Source organism: Solea senegalensis, linkage group LG15 (assembly GCF_019176455.1).
Source record: "Solea senegalensis isolate Sse05_10M linkage group LG15, IFAPA_SoseM_1, whole genome shotgun sequence".
Taxonomy (NCBI): domain Eukaryota; kingdom Metazoa; phylum Chordata; class Actinopteri; order Pleuronectiformes; family Soleidae; genus Solea; species Solea senegalensis.
This window is the reverse complement of record NC_058035.1, coordinates 2353481-2381347: the sequence shown is the minus strand read 5'-3', so window position 1 is coordinate 2381347 and position 27867 is coordinate 2353481. Positions and strand designations below refer to the sequence as shown.

At 41.0% G+C, this 27867-nt stretch overlaps 1 protein-coding gene across 2 annotated transcripts in view; it reads left to right on the top strand.

Annotated features, from left to right (window-relative positions):
• Positions 1 to 27134, top strand: part of sertad2b (SERTA domain containing 2b) — a 36200-nt gene extending 9066 nt beyond the window's left edge. Inside the window, exons 1-2 of one of the 2 annotated variants that reach the window (XM_044045852.1) lie at positions 12073 to 12191; positions 23498 to 27134. In XM_044045852.1, the coding sequence (XP_043901787.1) occupies positions 23502 to 24713 (1212 nt within the window). In that variant the 5' untranslated portion in view covers positions 12073 to 12191; positions 23498 to 23501 and the 3' untranslated portion in view covers positions 24714 to 27134. Of the gene's footprint in view, positions 1 to 12072; positions 12192 to 23497 lie in introns of those variants that run through there. The other variant, XM_044045854.1, reaches the window with a different exon arrangement.
• Positions 27135 to 27867: the final 733 nt, after the last annotated feature.

Here is a 27867-nt window from a genome sequence, read left to right as displayed (position 1 = left end):
TGGGGCATTTTAAACCCAGAACCTTCTGAAAATGTAGTTTTGTTGCACAATATATATAAGACACCAGACAAAATGTACATCACCACTGAGCATGTGCGAGCCAACGTAAACAGGAAGTAGATTAAGTACCACTGACGAGAAACCGCAAAGATTTATTGATAATGACAATACCAATAACAAGGTTAAAACGGAACATTTCGTAACTAATAAGAACCAATGCAAAAGCCACACTTCCTTTCTGCCCTTCCAGAATAAAAGCCCTCCTGAAGAATGGAGGCAGCAGTGTTTCCAAACCAGAAAAAAAAAAAAAGGACCACATGTGGATGTGATACATTTTAAAAACTAAAAATACTTTAAGAGTTTGGACGCAGCAGACGAAAGTTTGTCAGCTGGGGTCTTGAGTTGATGCAACGCCGTTATTTAAAGGTCGGAATCGACAACTTTTTGGCTTAAACCTGCCACTGATGTCGAAACACCACTCACGTCATCATTATTATTATTTATCACATATTTATAATACATCTTACTTTCATTCGCAGGCAGCTGTGGATCAGTGGTAGAGTGATCCAGAAGGTTGGGGTTTGATCCCTTGGGCATTTAAGACATTTTACCCCAAACTGCTACGTTAGCTTTTTATTTTTTTAGCATCCGGAACATCTATGTCAACATGGTGGAACAGTGGTTAGCAATGTTGCCTCATAGGAAGAAGGTGCTGGGTTTGATTCCCGGGGTTTCCTCCATTCCCGATCTTTAATTTTTCCGTTACGGTGGTTCAGAGGAGCAGTGTTTTTGTTTTCTGACTTCCTCCCAAATATGTTTTTTGGGGATCAGAGTGTGGACAAAGGACTGGGTGCTCGGGGAGGAGAGGAGGGGGACCGGGGGGATGATGGGTGGGAGTCTGCAGAGGACGGACGGACGGATGGCTGGCTGTGTTTGTGAGTCTGGGTGGGGGCAAAGGTGGCGGCAGTGAGTGTGTGTGTGTGTGTGTGTGTAGGCATTCATCTGCATGTGTGTGAGCCTCTGTCTGAGAATATGCATGTTCTCGTGTGCTGGTGAACCTGACTGTGTGTGTGTGTGTGCGTGTGTGTGTGTGTGTGTGTGTGTGTGTAGGCATTCATCTGCATGTGTGTGAGCCTCTGTCTGAGAATATGCATGTTCTCGTGTGCTGGTGAACCTGACTGTGTGTGTGTGTGTGCGTGTGTGTTCTTTTGTTTTGCTCCGGGTTGCCGGGTGATGGGACCAGCTGGGAGGGCTGAAGCCATTCACTTCCCTTCTGCTACCCTGAAGGCGGCCAGGAGCGAGGGAGGGAGGGAGGGAGGGAGGGAAGGACAGAAAGAGCGAGGAGAAAATGGAAGAGAAGAGCGAGGATAGTATGTGTCCGACGGTGGATATTTGCGTCTCGCTGAGAGCGAGCGCAGTCAGACACAACAGAACAGACAGTCACAGTGGGAGCAGAGAGAGGTGAGGAAGTTTGGAACACAGCGGAGGAGAGGAGAGGGGAGGGGAGGGGAGGGAGAGTGGGGTCGGGGGTGGAGGGTGTCAGGCTGAATCGTGATAGAGCAGCGGAGCTGACTCAGCCAGTCTGGTGTGGCGTGGGAGGGCAGAAGAAGCAGCAGCAGCAGCAGCAGCAGCAGCAGCAGTAGTAGTAATAGATTACTGTTCATGTAACTGGATTACAACTGTTTTATACTAAATAAACCTTAAAAACAATATATATATATATATATATATATATATATATACATATATGTATATATATATATATATATATATATATATATATACATATATATATATATATAGAATCTGACGTCACAAACATGTGACGCGCTGGTGAATCTCGTCTGTGATTGGACGGTCGTTCCCGCCAATATCCTGAGGGCTATTTCTCTGCTTTCCGGTATCCATCCATCCATCCATGCAGGTGCTGTGCCAATCTTAGCTGACCTAGAACAGGTGAAAGGTGGGGTCACACCCTGGACAGATCGCCAGTCCATAGTTTTGGCATTTTCTAATTATCACAAATTGTCTATAGGAGTTACGGTAGAATGAGAACTACACATGACAGAGGGTTAATATTGAGATATAGACATTTATTTTGTTAAATGTTGGAGATGAATGCGTGTTTTCAGGGATTTTTAAGTCTTTTTAACTGATCTACAGTTCGGACATTGTTCAGTTTGATTCTTGTGTTGGACGTCGCACTCATGACGACACTCTCTGACCGATCAGTGGTCCGTTGACTCGCTTGGAACCTCGACAGAGCAGGTGCTAAATAAACAGCAGGTACCAGGAACTATCAGTGATGGAACAGCAGAGTAAAGCGAGTCGAGCCGAGCTGTAAAATCATGATCATGAATGAATTTGATTTTGTCGCATAAGTCTTTCTGTCACTCACAGCAACTAACTGGGCTGTTGGAGGACGTTTGATGCTGGAAGGGAGAGAATGTTTTGCATTATTAAGCTGCTGGAACATAAAAGAGAAAAAGAAAAGGACAGAAAAGAAAAGAAAATGGATGTATAAGCAGCAGCAGCAGCAGCAGAAGCAGCAGCATTGTTACTGACTGCTTGACTCTGGAGCAGCTTCCTCGTGCTGTGACTTGTGAACCAGCCCAGTTTCCCTCCAAGATTAATGACCTTCCTGTTTTCAGCCACAGTGTCTTTCTCCACACTTTTCACGGCTCTTCAGCACAACGTGATGCACACTTTAAAAAACAACAAGGTTTTGTTTGTTGTAAACTTGTTGTATGCCTTTGGGAAAAGTAACTGCATTTAAGTTTGAACCGGTACTTTAACTGTTTAACCTTTGAGGAAAGCTGGATACCATGTTTTTTGTGGCATATACACTGTAAAAAATGTTCAGATTAGGGCTGAATCCACTTTCAGAACTCTTTTAGTATTAACGTATCTCTACAAATGATAAATACACTCTGAAACTGACTTTAAATTTCAAATTTAAATGAACTATTTTAGCATTAAATTAACATCAAAATAGCTTAATTTAACATTATTCCAGATTGTATTTGGTCCTGATTGGAACTGGTGTTAAATCCTTGAGTACTGATACTGATAATGGTACGAATCAGTCTTTGTTTTACTTTTTTCTTCTTCAATTAAGAGATTTTGACCACAGCTGCCACGGAATTGATAGTTTTTATTATTATTATTATTATTATTATTATTATTATTAATAATAATAATAATGGTAATAATAATAATATGATAGATGATATTTGATGTGATAAAATGATGATAATAAACTCAATAATGAACTCAAAAAGTCCTCGCTCATCCCTTGCACTTAACTTATCCCATCATAGCCAGTATTACCTCAACAAACTACTACTACTATGAGAGAACTTAGAAGTTACATGGGACTCAGAAAAGAAAAGAAACAGCATCAGATTGTGGGAACTGAATTCTCTGTCATCAATGTGTTTTTGTTGAGTTTCTCCCAGTGGACAGAAGTATCTGTGTTCCATCTACTGCAACACTATTGGTGAGTTGTCCCACTGGAATGTGTCACACTCACCAGTCTGCTATGGACGGGCACACACACACACACACACACACTGATTTCTATGACTTCAGAGGACACTGCATTGACTTACATTGATTTCCTAGAGACTTACTCTAACCTTAACTATAATTATTACTGACCTAATCCTAACCCTGACCTCTGACCTCAGCCTAACTTTAAAACACATCTTCACCTTAAAATGTAGTAATTTACGTTATGGGGTACTTGATTTTTGTCCCCATAAGATAGACAAGTCCCCTTAATGTGACTGTGTAAACTGTATAAAAAGTAGGTCCCCACAACATAAGGAATACCAGGTGTACACACACACACATAGACATAATGCATTCTCTAGCCCCTTACCTTAACTATCACGACAAAGTGCCTAACCTTAACCTTTACCCTAACCCTAAAACCAGGTCTTAACCCTGAAAAAGGCCATTTTTTAGGACCAGCCAAGCATGTCCTCACTTCCTTAGGTATGTTACGTTTGTGTGGTCCTCACAAAGATACACATACAAGAACCTTAACCATAACCATGACCAGTTAACCAGCCCTAACTTCAAACCAGTTCCTCAGAAATTAGGTTCTTCCTCATTATTAGGACCAGGTTTTTTTTTCTTGGTCTCCATGGGGAACGACAGGTCCTCACAGGGTCAGTGTTTGTCTGCGGTCTTTAAGAGGTCACACATACAAGAACACAAGGGTTAGTATATAAACCTTTTTTCACACACAGCCTCCAGGCAAAACCATTAAAGCACACGACAGAGAACTGCACTGTGTTTCCAACATGGTGATTCTTACAGTGTCTGTGAAGACTGTCTGTACTCTTGTTTTTTTGTTTGTTTGTTTTGTAGTGTAATAAATTAATTAATAAAACACTGCAGTGACGAGACTGAGAAATAGTTATATTTTTTAAAAAAGGCAGGAAAACAAAAGAGACACAGCCATGAACAGAGAGAGAGAGAGAGAGAGAAAGAAAGAAAGAGAACAACAACTTCTTTCCTGTAAGTCACCTGACACTGGAGGCGTCACACAGACACGAGTAAACACACCCCCCCTCTCTCTCTCTGTGTGTCTGGATTTGAGTCTGCTCTTGTTCTTAGTCGAGGCCAAAGTTTACTTTTCCAGCACCTGAACTAAAGTTTTCTCTCCCTCAAATAAGTTCATTCATAAAAAAGAATTAAATTTACCTCTTTAATCTTGTTCTTGCACCAGCTACACTTTTACTTTATTTATAATTTACTATCCTATGTTTGTATTTATTATTTTTTGCTCTCTATCTTTGTGGAGCTTATCTCTTATATATCTTGTTCTATTTTGTACAAACTTTCTCTATTTATAACTTTTTTCTTATTGAATTTTACTATTTTAAGCACTGCCACTTCTTAATTTTACTATTTTTAGTATGGGCACAAATTCTGTGAGCTATCACCACAAATATTGTTAATGCAATGTCATGATGGAATATTGTGATATAATTATATATTCTATTCTCTACTCTCCTTTATTCTATTCTGCAGTAGTTTATTCTATTCTATTCCACTTTATTCTATTCTACAGTTGTTTATTCTACTCTTTTCCAAATAAACAACGCTGTGTAAAATCAGAGCTGTGGTGTTTCTCACGTTCACCTGATCTCACACCTGAGCAGGTGTGTCACTTTAATGACAGCTCACTGTAACCGAGCCGTCAAATCATGGGCTTAACTCCGACGTGTGCCGTCACACGGCCAATCACAGCCGAGCAACACACTCGGGATGCCGTTGCACAACCTTCCAAAAATATGCAGTAAGTGTTGCACGCGATGAGCTGAAGCTGCTTCTGAACGGCTGATCTGTTTGTAGTTAAGGTTTCTCTAAAACAACAAACAAACACCACAGGAACTATGATTACTTAATGGTAAAATGTTGGTTAGATTGCTGTGTAATCCAGCAAAAGAAAGGGCAGAGATAAAGATGAAGACAGTTCTGGTGAGGGATTCTCATGAAAGTGATACTGGAACACATTAGATAAGATACTTATATATTTGTGCCACAACAACAGCAACTTTTATGTTGATAAAGGTTTTATAAAACATCAGGAAATACAAAAAAGCTAAATATATTGAATATTATTAAGGAAGCAAGGAAAGGGCCACAAATAAAAGTAAAAACAGAAATCTAAACTATTAAATCCATGTTTGTATATGCAACATGAATAGCATGTACATTTTAAAAGTAAACATGCTGTAAAAGCACTATTTGCACTGATACATATCCTTATCTGTGAGTATTTCAAAGTAAAAGTCTGGCTGTATTTCGCTATAGTTATGAAATGCTATTAATGTGACAGTGTGTCGCACCATATCAGACTTTAAACTGACACTTAATATTTGGATGAATGTCCACACTTAGTTCAAAAGAATGCACGTTCTGTTTTTATGTGCTAATCTTAGCTCTGACTGTGTCATCTGCTAATATCACAACCGTGATCTGTCTTTTGAGCCGACCAATGAGGACGTTGCGTCCCCAGGACATTATGTTGTCCACGTGTAATGTATTTACAGTATGTAAAAATACCAAATGGACATATAGTAATATGTACAGTGTACCGAAGCATTAGCAAGGGAATTTGGCCCCCCTGTTTTATTAAGCAATTGAATACCGGGCCAGTATTTCAATTCCGTCCAAGTACTAGCAAAGGAAGCTTGTGTACCACTGGTGGTACACATAACACAGTTTGAGAACCATGGTCCTGATCTAAATATTCAATCTTGTTAAAAAAAAAGAAAGGCAAATTTAGGTCACTGAATTCTACTTGACTTTGCATGAAACCTGATTTTTGATTTCATCTACTGGGCCAGATTATTAATGCTGGCGGGCCAGTTTTGGCCCACGGGCCACAGGTTGCTGACTGCTTGTGTGCTGGATTGCTCTTATGAGGACATTGCACTGATATACTGTATGTATTGCAAAGTCCAGGTGAAAAAACTACATTTTGTTGTGATTTAAAAGATCAGTAAATATAATTCTGGTGTCTGTGGTTTCTGGTGAATCCTGGCAAACAGCAACAGGTTCTGTCCAGTTGGTATCAGTCCAGAGTCAGAGAGCACGAGCACCATGACACCCATCATGGCTTTTTAAAGCTGCGTCATGGACGTGTGTGTGTGTGTGAGGGACAGACGGGCAGTGATGGACACTAATAAAGAGATGAGAATAAAGGCAGAAAAAGGGGGAGGTAGACACAAAGAGAGGGAGGGAGAGAGAATGGGAAAGAAAGCAGATGGGAGCTCTCTCCCCTCCTCCCTCCTTCCCCTCCGTCGAGCCACACCCCGTGTCTAAAGAGTATAGACGGTCATCGTAGGTGCTGGACAGCAGGCAGATGTGACGCATATTTCAAACCGAAACATATGGACGTAGCGTTTTTCGTTTGTCATCTCTGTTTTTGTTCTTTAAAAAGTTTTCCGTAAACGCCAACAACACGGCAAATCTCTGTAGTATTCATGCCAGGCCAGTATGTGGCGCTGTAACAGCAAATGCAAGAGAGAGGTGGAGGAAAGACATTGTTTTCCCAAAGTTACGTGTTGATTGCATACACAAAAACACAAAAATACTATTTATTTATATGGATAACACGCTTATACAATACAGAACTATTTACGGATTCTCTTAAACTTGTTCTCATGTGTTTCGGGCTCTTAATCTGGACAGGTAGAAACTGTGGAAAAAAATAATCTGCTTACGGTTTTTCTTCAATCCATCATTAGCTACAAATTAAAAGCACAGTTTAGCTTTGGTTTTAGCTACTTTTCCGTTCAGTGCAATATACAAGCGAACAAAGCAAGTCCACTCCCATACACAAGGTGGCGACATGCTCTCTTTCAGCTTGTTAGAATTGCTCAGTTTCCTGTTTAAAACTAGCTACTTTAAGCCACTTTGAGTCTTTCTACCATTCTTAAATTTCAAAATATCCCACTTTCTAAGTACAATTTCACAAACTGTATTTATTTAAGTCGCGTTTTAATCGGATTAACACATTCATAATTATAATCTCACTGCCTCTGCAATTAAAGAAATCCCTGCTAATCATTTCAATATATATATATATATAATATATATAGATATATATAATATATATCATTTATATATATATATATATATATATATATATATATACATATAAATATATATACATATATATATATATATATATATATATACTATATACTACTGTATATATATGTATATATATATATGTATATATATATATATACTACTATTATATATATATATGTATGTATATATATATATATATATATATGTATATATATATATATACGTTTGTGTGTGTTTTTTTGTATTACTCATGTTGTGGGGACTTAAATCTGATGACATAGCCACATTAGGTTAAAGTTAAGGTTGGGATTAGGATTAGACCAGTAGTAGTTATGGTTAAAGTTAAAGTAAGTCTCCAGGAAATGAATGTAAGTGAACGTAAGTGAACGACCTTGGTGACATAAAAATACGTCAGCGAGTATAAATGGAACATGACAGTCAACGTACTGTAAACTAAATGTGGTGTGAGACACAAACGCAGAGAGAGTTGCCGTCCAAATGTGCAACAGCGGTGACGCGTGAGAGCGACATGTTGCCTCATGTGTCGGGTCTGTTGTGATGAGTGAGGTCGGTGAGGTCACCGTGAGTCAGGCTCACACTGATGGTGACACTCACTCACTCACTCACTCACTCACTCACACACCTGACACATGCACACAGCAACGAAGACAACAATAAGACGTCACATGTGACCGTAACGTCTGTGTCGTTTCCACGCGCCGCTTGGATTGTTTTGACCTTTTTACACTTTCACGTTGAGGGATGGTGAACTGAAAGTAAACCCTGAGGAGAGTAAAAGACAAATATACAAGGAACAGGAAGGTTTCACAGCGAGACGGGGGGAAATAAAAGAAGACAGAGGGAGAAATGAGATAGATGCAGTGAAGGAGGGGAGGGATGTTGTGGGTGCAGCTCTCCAGTTGGTGTTGCTATGGCCCTGCCCTCGCTGCTCACTGAGCCATTTCCTGTTTTTGACCTGAAATCTTTATTTAGAGCCATCCCGCCTCGCTGCTCAGCATTCGTGAGTCAACTCGGAGGCCGGAGAGATGAACACAGGACTAAAATCAGATCTCCATTCACCACAGTTACACATGCACACACTCACGCGCAGAGCTACTACGACTGACTGACCCGCCTCGTGCTCCAGCTGAGGTTTCAAATTTGATTATTTGGGAATCGAAGAACATCGGAGGAACCTTGCATTTAATCATGTGACTGGTAGTTTTTCTTCTCCAGTGATTGAGCTGTTTTTGTGCTGAGTCAATTCAGCCTTTTTAAAACAGATCTAATATACAGTATGTTGTATTGTGCAATGATGGAAGATTATGTTTATTAAAAACTGGAAATGTAAGTGTATTTCTCTCTGTAAGCGCCACTCACTCTCCCATACCAAACTCCATAGAGAAAATGAGCAATTTAAGCTCATGGACACACAGTTGTTTCTGGTCGACTGCTGCCTCAGTTCTTAAGTTCATGTCACTGAGGTGATTCTGATTCCTCGAAATCACAAAATAACACATTTGACCTCACTGGTGGGCGCAAAGTGGATCAGCAACTCCTGTTTTTCTATGATATAAAATAGCTGGTTTTCACTATGGGCTTTATTTCAAGAGCGTGGTTAACAGAACAAAACAAACTTGAGTTTCCAGCTGAAAAAGACTCATGTCTCATGTGGAGATAAATTGGCAAACATATTCTTAAGATAGTGTTCACTTGAGCTGGATTTTTTTTTTAACCAGACTCCATAGAAAAAAATGACATTTTTAGCCCATGGTGACACAGTTGTTTGTGATGTACTACTGCCTCGTTGGATAAAATTGTGTCACTTAGACAAAGAATTTAATTCACCGAAAACAGTAATACATTTGATCTCACGGGGGGAAGCAGAAGTGGATCAGCATCTCCTGTTTGTTATGATGTAAAATCATAACAAAATCGCAGATTTTCTCTATGGGCTTTGGTGCAGGGGAGAGGTTTAGAAAACAAAGCATCACAAACTTGAATTTTACAGCCGAGAAGGGCTGTCGTGGAGATAAATGAACAATTACATGTGCGAGTACTCCATAAACTCTTAATTAAATTAAAATTCAACCTTTTATCATAATTCTTTCACTTTAGAAGGAAATGTCATTTCTGGAAATAGTTTCTGTTTGTTGTTTTTGTTGCTCAATGTCACAAAGACGTCATTAAAACGGAATAGTTTTTAAACTGAAACATTCAGAGCAGCAGATAAACCCTGTAAACACTGGACTGAGGACAAACAGCCTGGTCTGAAAAGAGCTGTATGTGTGTGTGTGTGCAGCAGGGGGCAACGGGGGCACTAACGGTCCAAGATGCCCATTTTCTGCCCCCGGGACGCTCCGCTGGTGTTTTTTGTCTGCGTGGAGCTGCGGACTTTGTTTGGCGTTGTTTGAGTCCAGTGGTCATTTCTGTGCCATCTGCTGCAGAGTGGAACGGACATTTACTGAGCAGCTGACGGTCCACTGCTCACTCCTGTGACAAAAACCCTCACTATCCTGACAGTTATTGACAATGATTCACACTCCCATCATCCAACCCTGGACCAATGATGCCAGAAAGCATCACAGGAGGTGGTGCGTTCCATTTGTTGTCGGAAACGCAATCAAAACAAAAAAACAATTGAGATGTTATTTAGGGATTAGATTTGTGTCAATATTATCAAACACTTTATGAATTGAGCAAACAGCAATGAACCCGCAGAATCAATATTGCTAACAAAATATTGAATTAATTAATCATTCAAATGTATTGTGTTTTATTTGTTTTGAAAAATACACTTTTTGTTATGCTATGATCGGAATTCTGCTTGCTGCAAACTTGTTCTTTTTGCTCCCTGGGTTTTTGTTTGAATGACTGTTGAAAACAGCATGGATGTAAATAAGTGTGGTCCAAACACCGTGGACGCTGCTTTCACTTTACAGTTTCACAATAATGTTAATAATTAATGAAGTAATCTGACAGAGAGAGGGAGACACGGTGTTGGATAAAGTGTGTGTGTGTGTGTGTGTGGGCGGGGCAAAGTTGACGACGCTGCTTCTCGGGGGCAGCTGCTCGGTTTCAGCTTTTCCTGCTGCCTTCAAGTGCTCCTCGTAAATTTGCCCGCTCCAGTCAAAACATGGATTTATGACACAGCTGTCACACGAATAATGACAACTGGTGTGCATTTTGACATTTTGAACACATTTTACCTTCTAGTCATGGATTAGATTCAGTCATTGAGTACTGAATGCATTCAAATTAACTTGTTGTTAATGTTACAGATTTTATTCAGTGCACAGAATAGTATGACATTACAGTCTGTTATATGTTGAATTGATGCCTGCTATTGCTTCTCTACTTTTACCATGAGCGTCAGGGAACTACGGTGGCCTCTGTATACCAGAAAGAATGTTGTTTTTCCTCATTTGTGTAGTAAGCTACTGCTTTGACAAGTGGAACACATACTGTACTTTGGCTAGTTTGTCCATTCAGGCTACTGTAAAAACATGGCGGCACAAAATGGCTGTCTCCATAAACCAAGGCCATTGCCTAAAGAATGTATTTATGTTTTAATGTTTATACACTTAATCAAAGAGACTTGTGTACCTAATAAAGTGGCCATTGATTGTTCATCAAAATCAGAATTTCTGCATGTTCAAGAAATTTGTGTTGGTATAACAATGTAAGAACAAGATTAAAGGAATATAAGGGTCAATAAACATGAAGGTAGACGACCACATTAATAAAATATATAGCACTTGTACCAACAATGTACACAGCACTTTTTAAGTAGCACAAATTGCAACAGTACAAACATAAATTAGACAAATTCAAAGCAGAATAAAACGACAAAACAAGGTTAAATAATGTAGTAAAAGTTATACATACATAATTACTGGATGGCATTTTTAAATAATTCAGTTTTAAGTAAGGGGCCTGGATCCAAACAAGGCTAGCAAGGGGGCTAGCTAGTTGAGAGGGATAACAACTGAAGGATTAGCGTTACTTTAATGCAAATAAATACAATTGCAAATGAAAATCAGTTATAAAATTCAAAGATTGTTGTTAAAAAAAAATAACCAGTAAGAAGAAAATAAAAACTATATGAAGATTAAAACTTTAGTACATAAAATAAGACCCAAAAAAGTACACAAAATGTACAATATAAACACATATCTGAGAGTGCACTACAGTTCCTATTAATGTGTATACACATACATAATGACATGTATAGTATTATAATACACACCGTTGTGATATTCAACAATAATAATCGACATTAGCAGTTAGCTAATGTCTCAGTAACGTGTTTTTCCGTCAAAAACACACGACTTTCACGTGCAGCTCGCCCGGCTGGCACTGGTTTGTCCCGCGGTCCGTGGAGGCAGCACTGTCCCTGTGAGGAGCAGCAGTTTCTCCTCCTCCTCCTCCTCCTCCTCCTCTTCTCATCAGCGCCATTGTGTGTCAGAGTCTCCGGCGGCTCGGACGGTCGGTCGGTGTTGCTGTGGCGGACGGGACCCGTTTAAATACCCCCCTCCATGTTTCTCTTCCAAACTCCGGCGGACCTGGACGTGGTAAGACGCCGTTTCATGTCTTTCGTCGGGCGAAATTAGCACGTAGTTGACGGACAGAGGCAGCGGCGTGAGCCGTCTTTAAATGGGTAATAAACAGTCTCCGGCGGAGGAGGCTGCCTGGTCGATGTGTTTCCGTGCTGCTGCTGCTGCTGCTGCTGTGCAGAGTGAAGCGGGGGTCCGAGGGAAAAAGTTTTCGTATTTAAGGGTCAAATTAACTACTTTACTTTTCCCTCCCTTCTCTCTTCTGTATTTCCAATATTCTCTCAATCATTTCTGTTATAAAAGACACTTTTCTACTACAGAGAAAAAGTGTGTAATTAACTTTTTTTTTTTAAAAAAAAACTAAAAATAACCGAATTACATTTCACCACAGCTACACGCTATTACACCTAAGTGAATAACGTTAGCGTGTTGTGCTAAGCTAAAACTGAGCCAAATGAGATCAAAATGACCTAAATCTGCATGAAGACTCGTTCGTGTACTTTAGTAAAGAAAGTGTATTGAGTCTGAAATAAGAAATATTCATGGATAAATTAACGTGCAGTTGGTGTCATAATTACTGTGTGAGATGTGTGAAGAAGTGGTGGAGTTTGGTCTGCACTCGGGTTTAAAGGGCTAGTCTGTTGTGGTGGTGGACGAGTGTTTCATAACAGGCGACACCACATCACAGCAGCTGTGGCCCTGCTCTTGTGCATTCAAGTCACCTCACAGGCCACCGCACTATACGATACACGGTCCACGATACAGTGATTCTGCCATCATCAATATACGTCACGATATCCGTCTAACCAAAGTAAACAAAGTGTTAGCGTGAAAAGTCAACGGTGCACGATTTCTGTCTTTATTCGCGACGTAGCGGACGAAGTGCAGTCAGTCTACGTGTTGAATGTGGATGGGGCGTCTCTTAACACAGCTGTCTCCGACATTATCCCACTGTAAACTTCACCCAAGTTTCCCTCATTTATATGAGGAGCGCCACCGCGAGGAGACATGAAGTACTGACGCCCGGCGAGTGAAACTGGCAGGGACTGTTTACTTTAGGGCGCCTTAATTTGTTAATTAAAATATCGACGTTTGCCCTGACGGATAGATTATCGCATTGCACGATTTATGTAATGAACATGAGAGTACATTAGTGTGAATGGATGGAAGGTTAAACTGTAGTGTAAAGGTGCTTTGAGTGGTCATTTAGATTAAAAGTTCTGGAAACTTGGCGATTTCTGTTGCAACGCTTAAAGATGCATTCATTAAACGTTAACGTATTACACATTAGCCATGAATGTTTGAAGAAAATCTCCCTTTTTTACAACTTTTAGCCTGGGTTAAATACAAATTTAGTAATGGAAAAAAAACAATATATTGCAGAACAACCACTAGCAATGGGAACGGAGTTTATCACTCTTTCTTAGCTTGGTTTTAGTGGGAAAATTAATTAATTGAAGCCTGAACGTACAGGTTACCGCTAGCGATTTCAGTCTGATACAGTAATTTCACACCGTCTTAAACTACGAAGCTGTGGACGACACATGCTGGTACAGTTACCACTTAGAGCGATTTCAAAGTCATTTCAAAGACATCATTTTCCAACGGGGTAACAAATATTCTTCTACTATAAGGTGAAAAAGTAGCCCAAAACATGACTTGGCTAACATGCTGTGAATGTTTGCTTTGCAATGGATTTTACATCTTTATCTTGCTGATAACTATCCAGTGATATTTATTTACTTTTTGACCACCATTGGCCCAATACCGATACTAAGAGCCCAAGTTTGGGAGAATCTGCAAGACATCTGCATAGCATGGAATCCGTATCTTGGAGGCTTAGTTCGTACACGCTGCGAAAGCTTTGTGCTCCACGGCTTCTTCTGTTTTTTCTGTATTTTTGTTACAGCACCAAATACAGGCCTGACATACTATACACTAGAGGAAGACCGATTCATCGGTTAAGCTAATTGATCGTTCCAATATTTGCCTTTTTTTTGTTATAATTAGCATTGGCCGATTATTGCTTGTTAATCAGCCAATTATTACAAGTTACAAATGATGTTGTACGTAGGGAAAAATCTTTAACAGTGAAAGTTGTGTTTCCATGTGGCCTAATTATCATCCCCGACTATACTGTACCACTGTACACCTTCAGCGGCTAAGTACCTGTACGTCGTCGTAGGGTGAGCGCTGCCAGTGCAGCGACATGGCAGAGCTAACAAGGCTCATACTGCAATGATGAGGATTATAGTGGAGTAATACGGCTGCTGCCTGCAGTAAGAAGGATGACACTTGCAGCACCGAAGCTGCTGCTGCTGCTGCTGTAAGAAGACGGACACTGAGGTAATAATCATGCCCTCGCTGCTGTGCTGTGTGTACACACTGTGTACTGCAGTAATAAGGCAGATCCTGCCGTAATAAGATGGAGACTACTTTTTTTGTGGTAGTGATGCTGTGTGGTGCGTGTGTGAGGCGGGCGGGAGCACTCCACCTGCACATGGACACGTTGTGTCGACCCAATTCTGCTCTATTTCTTTGGCAAATTTATTTTTAGATTCAAGTGTGTAAGACAGAAGAGGGGAGGAGACAAAGGAGGAAAAAGTGAGATAACTTTTGTTCGAGAGGTTGACGGATTTTCGCCATTTTTTTGATTGGAGACGTGCGGATACACATGGCACTTTTCCATTATGCAGTTCTAGCACTGTTCAGCTCAACTGGACCAGTAGGGATAGTACCTGGTTCCAAGTGAGCTGAGACAATACTAAAAATGTGACATCAACAGACAGAGAGTGTCGTCACTGGAAGAGTCACGAGCAGGACGTCCGATAGAAGAATCTGAACCGAACAATGCCAAACTGTAGATCGGTTAAAAATACTTAAAACTCCTGAAATCCACTGCTGAAAGCCGGCTACATGAGTTCAAATCACAACTCGTCCCTCGGTATTTCAGTTATTTTTAATGAACTGATTCTAATGATTCAGTTACACCGAAAACAACTGCTTTGGCCGTCACTAGTTTGTGTGTTTGTGTCATGTAGAAAACAACGCCACGACCCCACCCACCTCGAGGAAGTTAAAGGAAGTATTAGGAAAATGTTGTCACTGATACCAAACCCAAGTAGAGCCGAGTAGTGCCAGAACTGTACAATTCAGAAAGCGGTCAGTAGTATCAGTAACTCCGATATTGGTCAACCACTGGATTGAAAACGGGAAATATAAAGACGTAAAGTGTTTAGGAAGTGACTGTATCGCGCTGATATTGGTATTGGTAGGTACTTGAGGTTGTAATATCGTAATATCGGGCACGAAATGGTGATATTGAGCCTGCCCTATTTTTTATAATGGTCATTAGTAGATTATTATTTACCCAATCATGTACACATTACTTGATAAATGCTGATAATTCACTAAAACAATCATGATTATTGTTGTGTTTTATATATTTGAGCAAATTATCTATTATTTGTTATTATTTAACAGTTCAATGTCAGAAAATTGGCCAAAAAAACATTAGGCATCTTATCTCCACTATAAGCTCAATTACACTAACAGTTTGAATTGATGCTTTTAGCAAATCTCACTTTTTGACTTCTAGCTACTATTTTGATGGCAATGTGTCTTCGTCGCAAATTAAATCCCAATTTCCGAGATAAACATCTACGTCAGTCGCAGAAAAACGTTGAGCCGTCGACCTCTTTGGTTAAACTACCATTTTTCCTGTTTGAGTAACAGGACACTGTAAAGTCACTTTAAATACAGGCACCTGTCAGGTCTCTTGTGTTACTAGTGACTCATAGTGTTTGCTCTAACTGGCTGTGCAGTAATGCCGCCGTGCTCAGGTTGAACACACACACGCTTCACTTTGCTCTCGGCCGAACAACAGCACCGCCATAAATCTTAATTTATCGATTATATAATTTATGGTCTCCTTTTGCTCGCCGTCGCTCGAGGTGCCCGTCGATTAGAACTTGATTTTCCTGAGAGTTTTCTTTAGTATTTTGACCCTGTGAACGAGGGTAAGGCTGGAAATTAGTAATAAAAACCTAATAGTACGTACCTAATAAAGTGGCAACTGCGTGTAAAAAAAGGCTTTTACATGTGTGATGTATTGGCCCTGACCTTTGCTCTCATTACTCATACATTAATGAGTGTGTGATGAATTCTTCCTCAGGCATCTTTTAAAGGGATAGTTCAGGTTTTTTATGTGTGGTATTGACTCATAATTTGTGCTGAACTCACCTGTGTGTAAAACCAGTATCAGAGGAGGGAAACCTGATTTTATCCACTTGATCTACACCTGTTCAAGTGTATACTATCTAAAGAAAATGTTTATCTCGTCATTAGAGAGCCTTTAATGATTGCAAAGTCAAGTTTGTAAACCCCACTATCTTTCATGCACCAAAGTCCATTGAGAAAATCAGAGTTTTTACCTCACAGGGACACAGTAGCTGCTGGTGTACTGCAGCTTTGTTTGGTAAGTTTGTGTCACTTGGGTAAATCTGAACAAAGGATTTCAAACATTTAAGTCACACAAAAACACATCTGAAATAATGAGCAGAGGCAGTAGGGGATCAACAGCCCATGTTGTACCTTAATGTAAAATTGCTGATTTTCTCCATGGAGTTTGGTGCGAGGAAAAGTGAGTGGTTTACAAAGTGACGCAAGCTTTATTTTTCAGTCAGAAAAGGCTATTTAACAGTGAGATAAAGATGTCGTAGACAGATAAGTCTTTTAGTAAGTGTTTTCTCAGGTCGCTTCTCTGTGTTTTTACTTTCTTTTGTGAATCAACCACAGGAGGTAATTCTCTTACCTGATCAAAATCAGGAAGGCCAACCAGTTTTTTAGTTTTTCAAGAAACCACCTACTCTTTATTGACGTGGATTCTCCACGTTATGTAGTCCGAACAGACGTGTTTTGTAACCTTTTGTAACCATTATGTAAGAGATTATGGTGAATTCCGTGTCTGATAACAAACTGATGTTGTCATGTGAGCAGTTGTTGGTCACTACGAGGACACACACGCACACACAAGCTATATTTATTTTCATTTAGAACAATAACCCTCAACTATCTCAACATTTTGTCTGCAATAATTTACATTGATTAAATGATTTAAGTGATTAAACAGATGTAGAAGTTAAATGAGTGAGTGAGGGTTTTTTTTTTGGTTTCTTTGCTCTGCTGTGACAGCAAACAAAAATGTCTTTTTAGTTTCTGTTAATGATTGACATTTTACAACATTTTCTGCCATAATTCAGTCATTGGCTGCAGTCGTACACTGTTGCCGACCTTTTAGCCACTTAAAGAAGAGTTTATTTGACCTTTTACTCACTGTATTATCACACCTCAACCCCTCATCTACGTATTACTGTGTGGTCAACAGCTTAATGATGTCACTTCCATGTATCACATGCTGTGTTTTGTTGCACAGTAATGCAAAAGAGCAAGCTGGCAACATGATTCTTGATGGTTCTGAGACTCTTTTGTGTGCAAGTATTGGAAAAATGTGTTAGAATTGTAATTTTTGGGTGCAGAGCTGTAGAAAAAAGAGTAGAAGTGACTGTCGTCACGGTGTAACTGTATCTTTTGGTCGCTGTGCCTGTTTATTGTAGTGGGGTCTGATCAGGCAAATGCTTACAACCCAGTTTCTTCCTCTGGGTTTGTGTCTGGAATGTGTTTACTACTTCTACATTATGCATGTGTGTGTGTGCGCGTGTGTGCGTGACAGAGACACACGGAGACAAGTAGTGAGCGTAACAATGTCGTCCTCATGTGCAGGGTTGGATGAACTGCAGCGTTGAAAGTCATGACTGCGAGCTGCGACTCTACGCTCCCGGGCACATGTGTGCGCTAAAGTGAGCGGCAGTGCAGTTTCTACAGCTGCAGTTTCTGCAGCAGCACCAGTGTAGTGTGAGGTGTGTGTGTCCAGAGAACCTGAAATAGCCTGATGTCGAGGTGAAGGGGGAGGGGAGGAGGGGTGCGACGGCGGATGGTGGATGTGCAGCTCAGGCATGGAAACCAGCGTATCCGGTTACAGGATCATAATATCACTGCAGAGTCCGTCCACTAGCACTGCACTATCGCACAACACTCACACTCTTACACACTACACTACACTACACTACACCAGCTCCTGGATTAATGTGCTCCGTTCACATGTGTGACGTGTGGTCAACAGGCTCTCACACACACACACACACACGCGCGCGCACGCACACCCCTTGGCTCAGCCCCTAAATGTAAAACACATGCATGTTTTTACTACGTCTTATTTTAGATTCATACTCGTCATCATTAGGCATGTAATCTCTATTTTCATAATTAATTCATCCATTTTGTTGTTGTTGTTTTTTAATACTTTCCTCCATATAATGAATTAGAAGCTAATATTGGTTTGTGGACTAGAATAAGGCTGTAACTAATGATTATTTTGTACTTGTTTGGTCCATAAAATGCCAGAAAATGTTGGCAAAATGTTGATCGGTGTTTAACAAACCTGGAAATGATGATGGTGTTTTGTCCACAAACCGGAAATTAGTTTTATTAATTTCTTTGTTATATGGAGCAAAGAAACCAGAAAATATTCACATTTAAGAACCTGAAAAAAGCTCAAACTGATAAATCTATTATCAAAGTAGTAGACGAATAATTTGGTAATCGTTTAATAATCGATAATAACTTTGTATATATTCTTTATATTCATGTGTCAAGCAGATTATTACTTATATAAGTTTATAATGTGTTCTCAGAGACTTTAAAAATGCTACTAAATGCAATATCCCTGAAGATTTTGGACAGATCTAAAGCTGCCACAACTAGATGATTAATGACGTCGCCAACAATTTTTGATACAATACTTATCAGTTTGAGTAGTTGTTTTTAATAAATAAAATATAATCATTAATCATTAAAGAAATCATTAAAACTGAGTCATTTTGGTTTGGAGACAAAACAAGGCGTCATTTTGAGGTTACTAATCAAGAAAATAATCAACAGATTTATTGATTATGAAAATAATTGTGAGATGCAGCCCTGGATAGATGTATTAATCTGATTTGAGCTGTATTTTTCAACATTTAATGGACCAAACAAACTCACAACGTATCAATGAATTGAGAAAATAATCAAATTATTAATCTATTATGAGTAGAATATATTATTATCAATATTTGTCAGTGTATATCACTTGCTGTATTCAGAGGATAGAGATGATGCAGGTTGATGTCAGTGATTAATTACACGCCTTTAAAAGTATTATACCATTGGAATATTAGAGACACTGGACCTGAAATGATTCTAATCCATTCAGATTAGACTTTACATTAAATACATCTACATAAATGCAAACTTAAAACTATTCTGGTAATTCATTCGAGAATGAATACAAGAAAATTGTGAATATTGGGCATATTTTTTTTGGGTTAAACAGAAATTGTCATCTTGTTTCTGTCATTTATATAATAGTGTCGTTGACCTTCAGAGCTGTGTGTAGTTTGATTGTTTGTCTCGACTCTTGACACATGGAGAAGATCTTTAACTGTGATGGCGAACGGCAGCACATGAAGTCACCGTGACCTTGAGTAGAGACCGTGGCTCCATTTTGGAGACCAAGCACTCCTCGTCTCACTTGACTGTTGTTCTTCTCTTGGTGTGTAGATCATATCTAGATGTAGCTCACAGGGCGTGGGACGTTTGTGCGCCTGTGGACAGTCAGTGGAGGGAGGTGATAGTGATAGTGATAGTGATAGTGGTGGTGGAGGTGGAGCAGGGGTGGATGAAAAAGTAAAATGAACAAGAAGAGGTGAAGGGAGAAGGAAAGGGAAGAGGAGGATAATGAAGTGGAATGTAAGGGGTGGGGCACCTCTGGTATGTTAGTCCTTCTCTCTCTCTGTTTCTCTGTGTGTGTGTGTGTGTGTGTGTGTGTGACTCTAAACACACTGCTATGAGTCAGTGAGTCAGACATGTGCAGCTGCTCCAGCTCTCAATCACACACCCGCCGCAAACTGTTTGAAACCAACTCTGTTGCTCACTCTTTGATTCTCTCTCTCTCTCTCTTTCCGACTCGCCATTTTCCTAGAAAATGTCATAAGCAGCTGAAATGAAACTCATTGGTGATTTGAAATCACAGACATTTTTAGTCCTCGGTGGCGTACACCAGAGTAACACTCTTTCTGCTTTCTCGTCTTACCTTTTCCTCCCGAAAAGGAACAGGAAATGCAGACATGTAGCTCTGCAGCTAATGATTATTTTTATCACGGATGAATCTGCACGTTATTTCCTCTACTAATGGACCACTTGTTTGGTCAAATGATGTCCAGAAAATGGTGGAAAAATGTCCAACACTGATCATTTACAGTATTTGTAAGCTGCTGACTCTGAGAATATTAGGAGTTTTTGATCCACTGCTGACTCAATAATTAGTTTAAATTGGTGCAAAATAAATTGACAGCTAGTTGGATGATCCATTTATCGGTTATGTTTCACTGATACCAGCTGCTTGAATGTTTTCTTTGCTCCTCATTGAGAGTAACTCTATTTTCTTCATTTCACTGTCTAAATGACTAATTGGTTATTTGAGGTTATTTGGTTGTTTGAAGGTGATCGTTCTCCTGCACCAAAGTCCATAGAAAAAACAGCTAATTTTAGATTACAGTATTTATGTGTTGTTGACCAGCTGCTGCCTTCAAAAAACAAGTTCATATGTGTTATTTTGTGACTTCGGTGTTTGTAATCATTCACTCAGTTTTCCCTCAGTGACACAAACTGACCACATGGGGCAGCAGTACACCAGCAACTCCTGTGTCTTCCATAAGCTAAAAACAAACTTTTCCAGTTTCCAGTCAGAAAAAGATACTGTGGACTAAAAGATGGTGGAGATTTATTTAGACTAGCCTTTTGTAAAGTGGTAAAAGTTAGTTTTTTTCTCTCTCTTCCATGTTTTCAGTGTCAAAGACCCAGGTTTTCAACGTTAGTGTCAGTAACCGCATACAACCAGGCCTTCACCTGGTCGTTCACTTCCTCCTCTCACTTCTCCTCCTCTCCATCTTCCTCCTCTTCCTTCCTGCCCCCCCACACCCAGCACACACCCCGTCCCTCCCTCCCACCTCCTCCTCCTCCCTCTCCTCCTCTCCCCCCCATCCCATTCTTTGTCATCTCTTTGGGTGAATTCCCAGCTGACTCTGTTTGTCATGGCAACCAACCAGTCGTGGTAACTGGGCTTGCAGCTCATACTTCCTGTGTGCGTGTCTGTGTGTGTGCATGTGTGTGTGTGTGTGTGCGTGTGTGTGTCTGTGTGTGTGTGTGTAGACAGCGACTGACTGCATGAGCCTGTCAGCCTGGATTACAGTCAAACACTGCAGCTCTTTCTTTCTGTCTCTCTTTCTTTCTTTCTTTCTTTCTTTGCAAAACCAATGATCAGAGAAATACTTGACACACACTCACCACTTTATTAGGTACACCTGTTCAACTGCTCGTTGACGCAGAAACTGCCGATCGTCTGAAACTTCCATGCTCAATCATCTCTAGAACAGTCAGAAAAAGAGTTAATATCCACCAAAAATTAAGTTTGAGGGAATATTTCCTGACACGTTTTACCTGAAAGATGTTTCGGATTGCCCACATCCGTGTTGTAGAGCCTGAAATGCTTCCACACGTGTTGCGATTTCCTGCTCAGAATTGTGTCCTCCATTTTGTGTCCATTTTTTGACCAAAAAAATCAACTTTAAACTGATTTTTCCTGACACGCTTTACCTTTTGGAAGGTATTTCCCATTCCCACATTCGCATTATAGAGCCTGAAAGAAAGGATTTCCTACACAGAATGATGGTTCATGTTCTCAACATGGCATCGTTTTCTAACCAGTGCACTATCCTTTCAGGAGCTCTTTTAGTAATACATATGTCTCACATTTATACCAATATCTCTTGCATTATTTATATAAACAATGTCAAAGTCGGCGCTGCACACACTGGCGCCCTCAGCAAGTCACCTGCCAAGTTTAAAGCCAAACAAACAAACTCGTGGACAGTTATGTGATGAACAGACCTTGCATTTATAGAACGATAAATGGGTCAAGAAGTGATTGACATACACATTCATGGATCTACAACCACACTGGACCATTGTATAGTGACTTCAGACAGTCTCATGTGCTTCTAGGCTGAATATTTAAGGTTCAAATTTGAACTTTTCCCTCCAAGTGCTTTAGGCAATGTTAGGTTTCTGGTACAATGTGACAGCCCTAATAAAGTGGGTTTTTGGATATATGTATGTTCAGAGAATTACTGTGGCATCATCATCATCATCATCATGGCTCTCTCCCTCTTATTCTCCTCCCCACCTGACTCCCATGTAGCTGAATGTGCGATTCTAATAGGGCAGTAGAAGGAGGGGATGTGAGGAGGGGGTTGGGCTTTAAATCTGCCCTATGATCCTGTGGTACAGCAGGGAACGCTGCTGTTACGTAACACTGTGTGTGTGTGTGTGTGTGTGTGTGTGTTTGTGTTAGTTCCAGTGCCGAGCCACAGTTCCATTGCAGCTGCTCTTGGTTTCAGTCGGTCTGTGTTTTATTTAAAAAAAAAAAAAGCTTCAGTCTGAAAACTTGACTAACAAATACACAGTGAGTTTTAGGTTCCAGCAGTTTTCATGGGTTTGAATCTACTTGCAGGTGCTCAGTTATCATGTCATATTTTGACATAAGTTCAGAAATTTCACTGACAACTACAAAAAAATAACCCATATTTTCATTTTATGTCATGAGAACATCCAGTGGAGGGGATGTGGAGGTGCTTTGGTCACTCAAAATGAATCCGGTGACTGCTGTAGACGTAATAAACAGTTTAAATGGGTGATTAAGTCGAGGTGAATGACATAAGCTTCCTTATTCCATGGATATTTGCAATAGTTATTTGTTATGACATAAGAAACTGAACGATAGCTAGGTGCAGGTATAATTGTGTAAAAACTGCATGTGCATTTTCATTGTTTTCCAGCGACCATAGAAAGCCTAATTAGGGCTGCATTCATTATTAGGTTTTTTGCATTCTTCAGCTTCTTAAATGTGAATATTTTCTGGTTTCTTGGCTCCATAAAACAAATAAATAATTAAGACTGAATAATTTTGGTTTGTGGACAAAAACAAGACACCATTATATCCAGTTTTGGGACACACTGACCACGGACCAAACAAGTAGCCGATTAATTAACCGAGATTAACCTAATTTATTCACTTACAATATAGGCAGGTACTTCTCAAGTATAGTACTGTATGTCACAATGAGGCACAAATTAAGCTCCTCTCTCCCGGTTCTTGTGTTTTCCAGATATATGTTCGGTAAAGGTGCGAAGCGGAAGCTGGACGAGGATGAAGAGGGGCTGGAAGGCAAAACGCTGGAGGCGTCGGTGGCGGGCGGAACGCTGGGCCTCTGCCCCGAGGGCCTGTCCAAGGTGTCGTACACCCTGCAGCGCCAGACCATCTTCAACATCTCGCTGATGAAGCTGTATAGCCAGCGGCCGCTCGGCGAGCCCAGCCTGGAGCGTCGCGTCCTCATCAACAACATGCTGCGGCGCATCCAGGACGAGCTCAAGCAGGAGGGCTCGCTGCGGCCACTCCTGCTGCCGCCGTCGCCGCCGCCCGACGACCCCATGGACGAGGGGTTCCGCGAGGCCCCGCCTTCCTTTGGGGTTCTGTCGGCAGCGGCGGCACAGGTTTCCCAGCCCTCTGCGTTACTGATGCCGGCGATCGCTCCGCCGCCTTCGCCCCACCCGATGGTGCCTCCCAACTGCCAGGCATCGAGCGGCGCCGAGGCTTACCCCGCCCCCCTGGAGACCTGCCTCACTCCGGCCTCTTTACTGGAGGAGGACGGCGGGGAGTCCACGTTCTGCGCTCCTTCCCCACCCACTCCTCCTCTCTCTCCTCCCCCGGCGCAAACTCCCTCCTTACCTTTGGCCCTTCTCAGCCAGGCGTCCCTCAGGGTCCCTGCGCCGGCCTTGTCCAACGACGGTTTCCCCTCCACTCTGAGTGACATAGAGTTGGCTCCTCCCACAGCCATAACAAGGACAGCAGCAGCTAATATCACGACCGTGACTACCTCCCCTGCTCCCACGCCACTCACCCGGCCCCCCCTACCCAGAGACAGCAGGACCACCGGCGCTAAACCAGAAGCAGCTGGCGTCTCGCTGCGGCCGGGAGACACTCTGCCCACACTGCCCCCCGGTGGCCTAGTAGACATTTCCTCCTCCCCTCCTTCCTCCACCTCCCCGTCGGGGTTCCTCTCGGACTTGGCACTGGACGACGTCCTGTTTGCCGACATCGACACGTCCATGTATGACTTTGACCCGTGCACAACGGCGGGCACCGCGGGCGTGACAGCGGGCGGGGGCCTCGCCAAACTGCCGCCGGTGGTGACGACGGATGACCTCCTCAAATCGCTGGCGTCGCCGTACACCGGCTCCGCCCCCCAGGTTTCAGCCAATCAGCCTTTCAAAATCGACCTGACAGAACTGGACCACATCATGGAAGTGCTGGTGGGTTCGTGACTCGCCGCCGGGAAACCCACAGGCGATGAAATCCGGTAGAAAACACAGACTGGAACGATGGAATGGAATGTCGTTCTTTTTAATGTTTTATTTTTTAAAAGAAAAAACTTTGTTCAAAGGTCGGTAATTGTAAACATCAATTGTTGATGTCACTTAGTACTACTTTTGACAACTACTACTACTATAACACAAACACTGTGCATGCACTGTGCTCGCCTTTTCCAAAATATGGAAATGAAGTAACTGGGAAACAAAAAAGACACAAAACATGTTTGTATTTCTGTACTTGTGAGGACCTCCACTGACTCCGTTCATTCCCTCCCGAAAAAAACGACAACCCTTAATTTAATCCACATCTCAACCCCCCGCAAACCTAAGCCTTAACCCAACAGACGGAAACTGTACATAGAGACACACACGAGGACGGACGTTCGTCCTCGAATCTGTAGGATTTTATAGTCTTTGTATCCTGGTGAGGACCTTTGACCTCTCACAGGTAGAGAAATACAAGTTAACACACACACACACACACACACACTGAATCCATGGCTTTTAGCAGACGAGTGCCTTTTTAAAATGACCACTTTTTTAATTCCTGTTTTTTTGTTTTTACAGTATTTTGTTTTCAGCCTATAGCGAGGTCACTCCTCCTTTTCCGTGTTTTCTTTTCTTTTTAAATTATTATGTTTATCTGTTCAAAAACTATTAATTATAACGTAATTTCTCTCGATCAAATAATAATTATTATTTAATCTTTTATCTTTATTGCAAATGCTATGTTTTTTGTTTTTATTTAAGCAAGCATAGAAAGGGTTTTTACATGAAATGTCAATAGTTTTTACAAGTGTGCTACGTCACGTATTAGCTCGGATATAATGATATTACGTATAATTGCGCCCTGGTTTGTTTATTTTTAAAGGTACAGTGTGTAAGATTTTTTTACGGTTGCAGTACCGAAGTAGCCTTCATTTTAGCGTCAAAAATATAGTTTTGTCCAAGTTTTTACATGCTGTACCTTTTTATTTTATTTTTAAACGTATTGTTTATGAATGAATTCAGTTCAGGATTTACTTGTTGTTTTTCTTTCGTCCCGTTCTCGTCGGCAGGCGTGTGTAACTGCGCTCGCTGCTCTTTTTACATGAGCTCGCTTGTCAGCTGCAGCAGAAGAAGAATTCAAATGAGCTTCACCACACGTGTTTACAAAGGGGAGTCGGACTCGGGCGACGGGGAAAGAAGTCCAAACCGAAGCACAATCTTTAGCCTCTGTATATGCGATCAAGTCTCGAAAGCCGCCTGGATTTATTTTGATTTTATGGCTGTAGAATTGTCCAAAAAATGTTCAGTGAGTGAGTTCTTCTGCCCACTTTGTCCCCAAAATAACTTTCACTTTCCATATCTGGCAGTTATTCAACTATTTAGGAATTACGGTACTGAGAAGCTGACGTCACAAACGTGTGATGCGCCGGTGAATCCTGAGTATCCGGTATCCATTCATCCATATTCTACTGCATTATCCTCCACATGAGGGTCACAGGGGGCGCTGTGCCAGTCTCATTTGCCATAGGGCAAAGGCAAGGTCACACCCTGGTTTTTGAATTTTCTAGATATTGCGAACGGTCTCGGAGTTACAGTAAAATGAGAAGTACGCATGCCAGATCCTTTCATTGGTAGCAGAAAGGTTAAATCCCAATACAGAACAGGGAGGAATTGTATCATCAATACGACGTCGTATTTGTAAGAATTGGACATTTACTTCATTCAGCACGGACTTAGCTTCATACAGTGTTACACACGCCCTGTAAAATGCAGAGAATGTTTACCTTATGCCAAAAAGTCAAAGTTTGCAACCGTGAAGACAAATTTAAACATTTCAGCTGCAGGAATATTTGTCTGTTCTTGAGTAAGTGAGTAAACACAACCCCGGAGCTAACGCTACAGCTAACTAAACTTTACTCACGTAATATGTTTAGGCATCAATTTTCAGACATTTTATGGACCAAAATGATCGCAAAATACTCGTCAGTTGCAGCACTAAAAATAACCAAAATCACTACATTTTTTTTTCCCTTCCCTCCAGTTTGGTTAGCCACCTGTTTACAAAGACGTGGGTTAGCATTTGTGCTAAAATCTAAACCTTCTAAGATACTTATTTTAAATGTTAGCTCCAGGCGTCAAGTTACGGATAAAATCGTATTTCTTTACGGGCTTTCTAAATTGCGTTTGTTGACTTTTTGTGCCACATGGGGGCAGCACCAGAGCAATCTCGACCGCAGTGTCTAGATTGCTAATTCACCATCGTTGATGTCTTGTAAGAGCATTTTATCGCAATTGTTTCTGTCCCTTTTTACTAGATTTCAAATTCTTGCGGTTACCGTATTTTCTTCGTAAAGGACCGAAAATATTTGCAGATGGACTTAACAATAACATTAAAAAATGATCAGCCATCGCAGCCTTTCCTTGGAGTAGAACAGTATGTTGTGTGGCGTAATGGTGCGTTCCAGTTTTAGTCGGAAATTTCCAACCTCACAAGTACACGTTGAGTTGAGCATAACCTCTTCTTAATGTGCCCGAAAATATTTGTGGATGGACTTTGCCATCTCAGCCTTTCCGTGGAATAGAATACTACGTCATGGTGTGTTCCAGTTGTAGTCGGAAGTCGTAAAAATTCCAACTCGGAAAGTCAGGGCAACCTCATGAGTACATGTACACGTTGTACCGTTTTATTCGTGGGATTGTTGTTACACTGTTCGGTGTGCAAAAAACAGTAAGACTTGTACGCCATTTGTGATGTTGCTCCGACTTTCTAAGTTGGAAATCCCCCCCGACTTTTTAACTGGAATGCGATTAACTCGGATGTGACATCACTCCCACTTCCGACGAATTTAAAAAAGAAGAAAAGGGAACGTACTGTTACTTCGAGCGAGGACTTCCCAGCCGGCGGCACGATCTGACTCTTCCTCTCGATTTTGCCGAAACAGTAGCAGCTGGAACGCGATAGTTCGTAAACGGAACGCAAGCCGAGCAGCAGCAGTGACACGACGTCTTTGTCGATGACTGCATCCTGAGTGCTTTTTGTTTTTCTTTGTCAATGAAGTTATTTATTCGTGTTGTTTTTTCCTTTTCTTTTTCTTTTTCTGTGTAAATATATTTATTT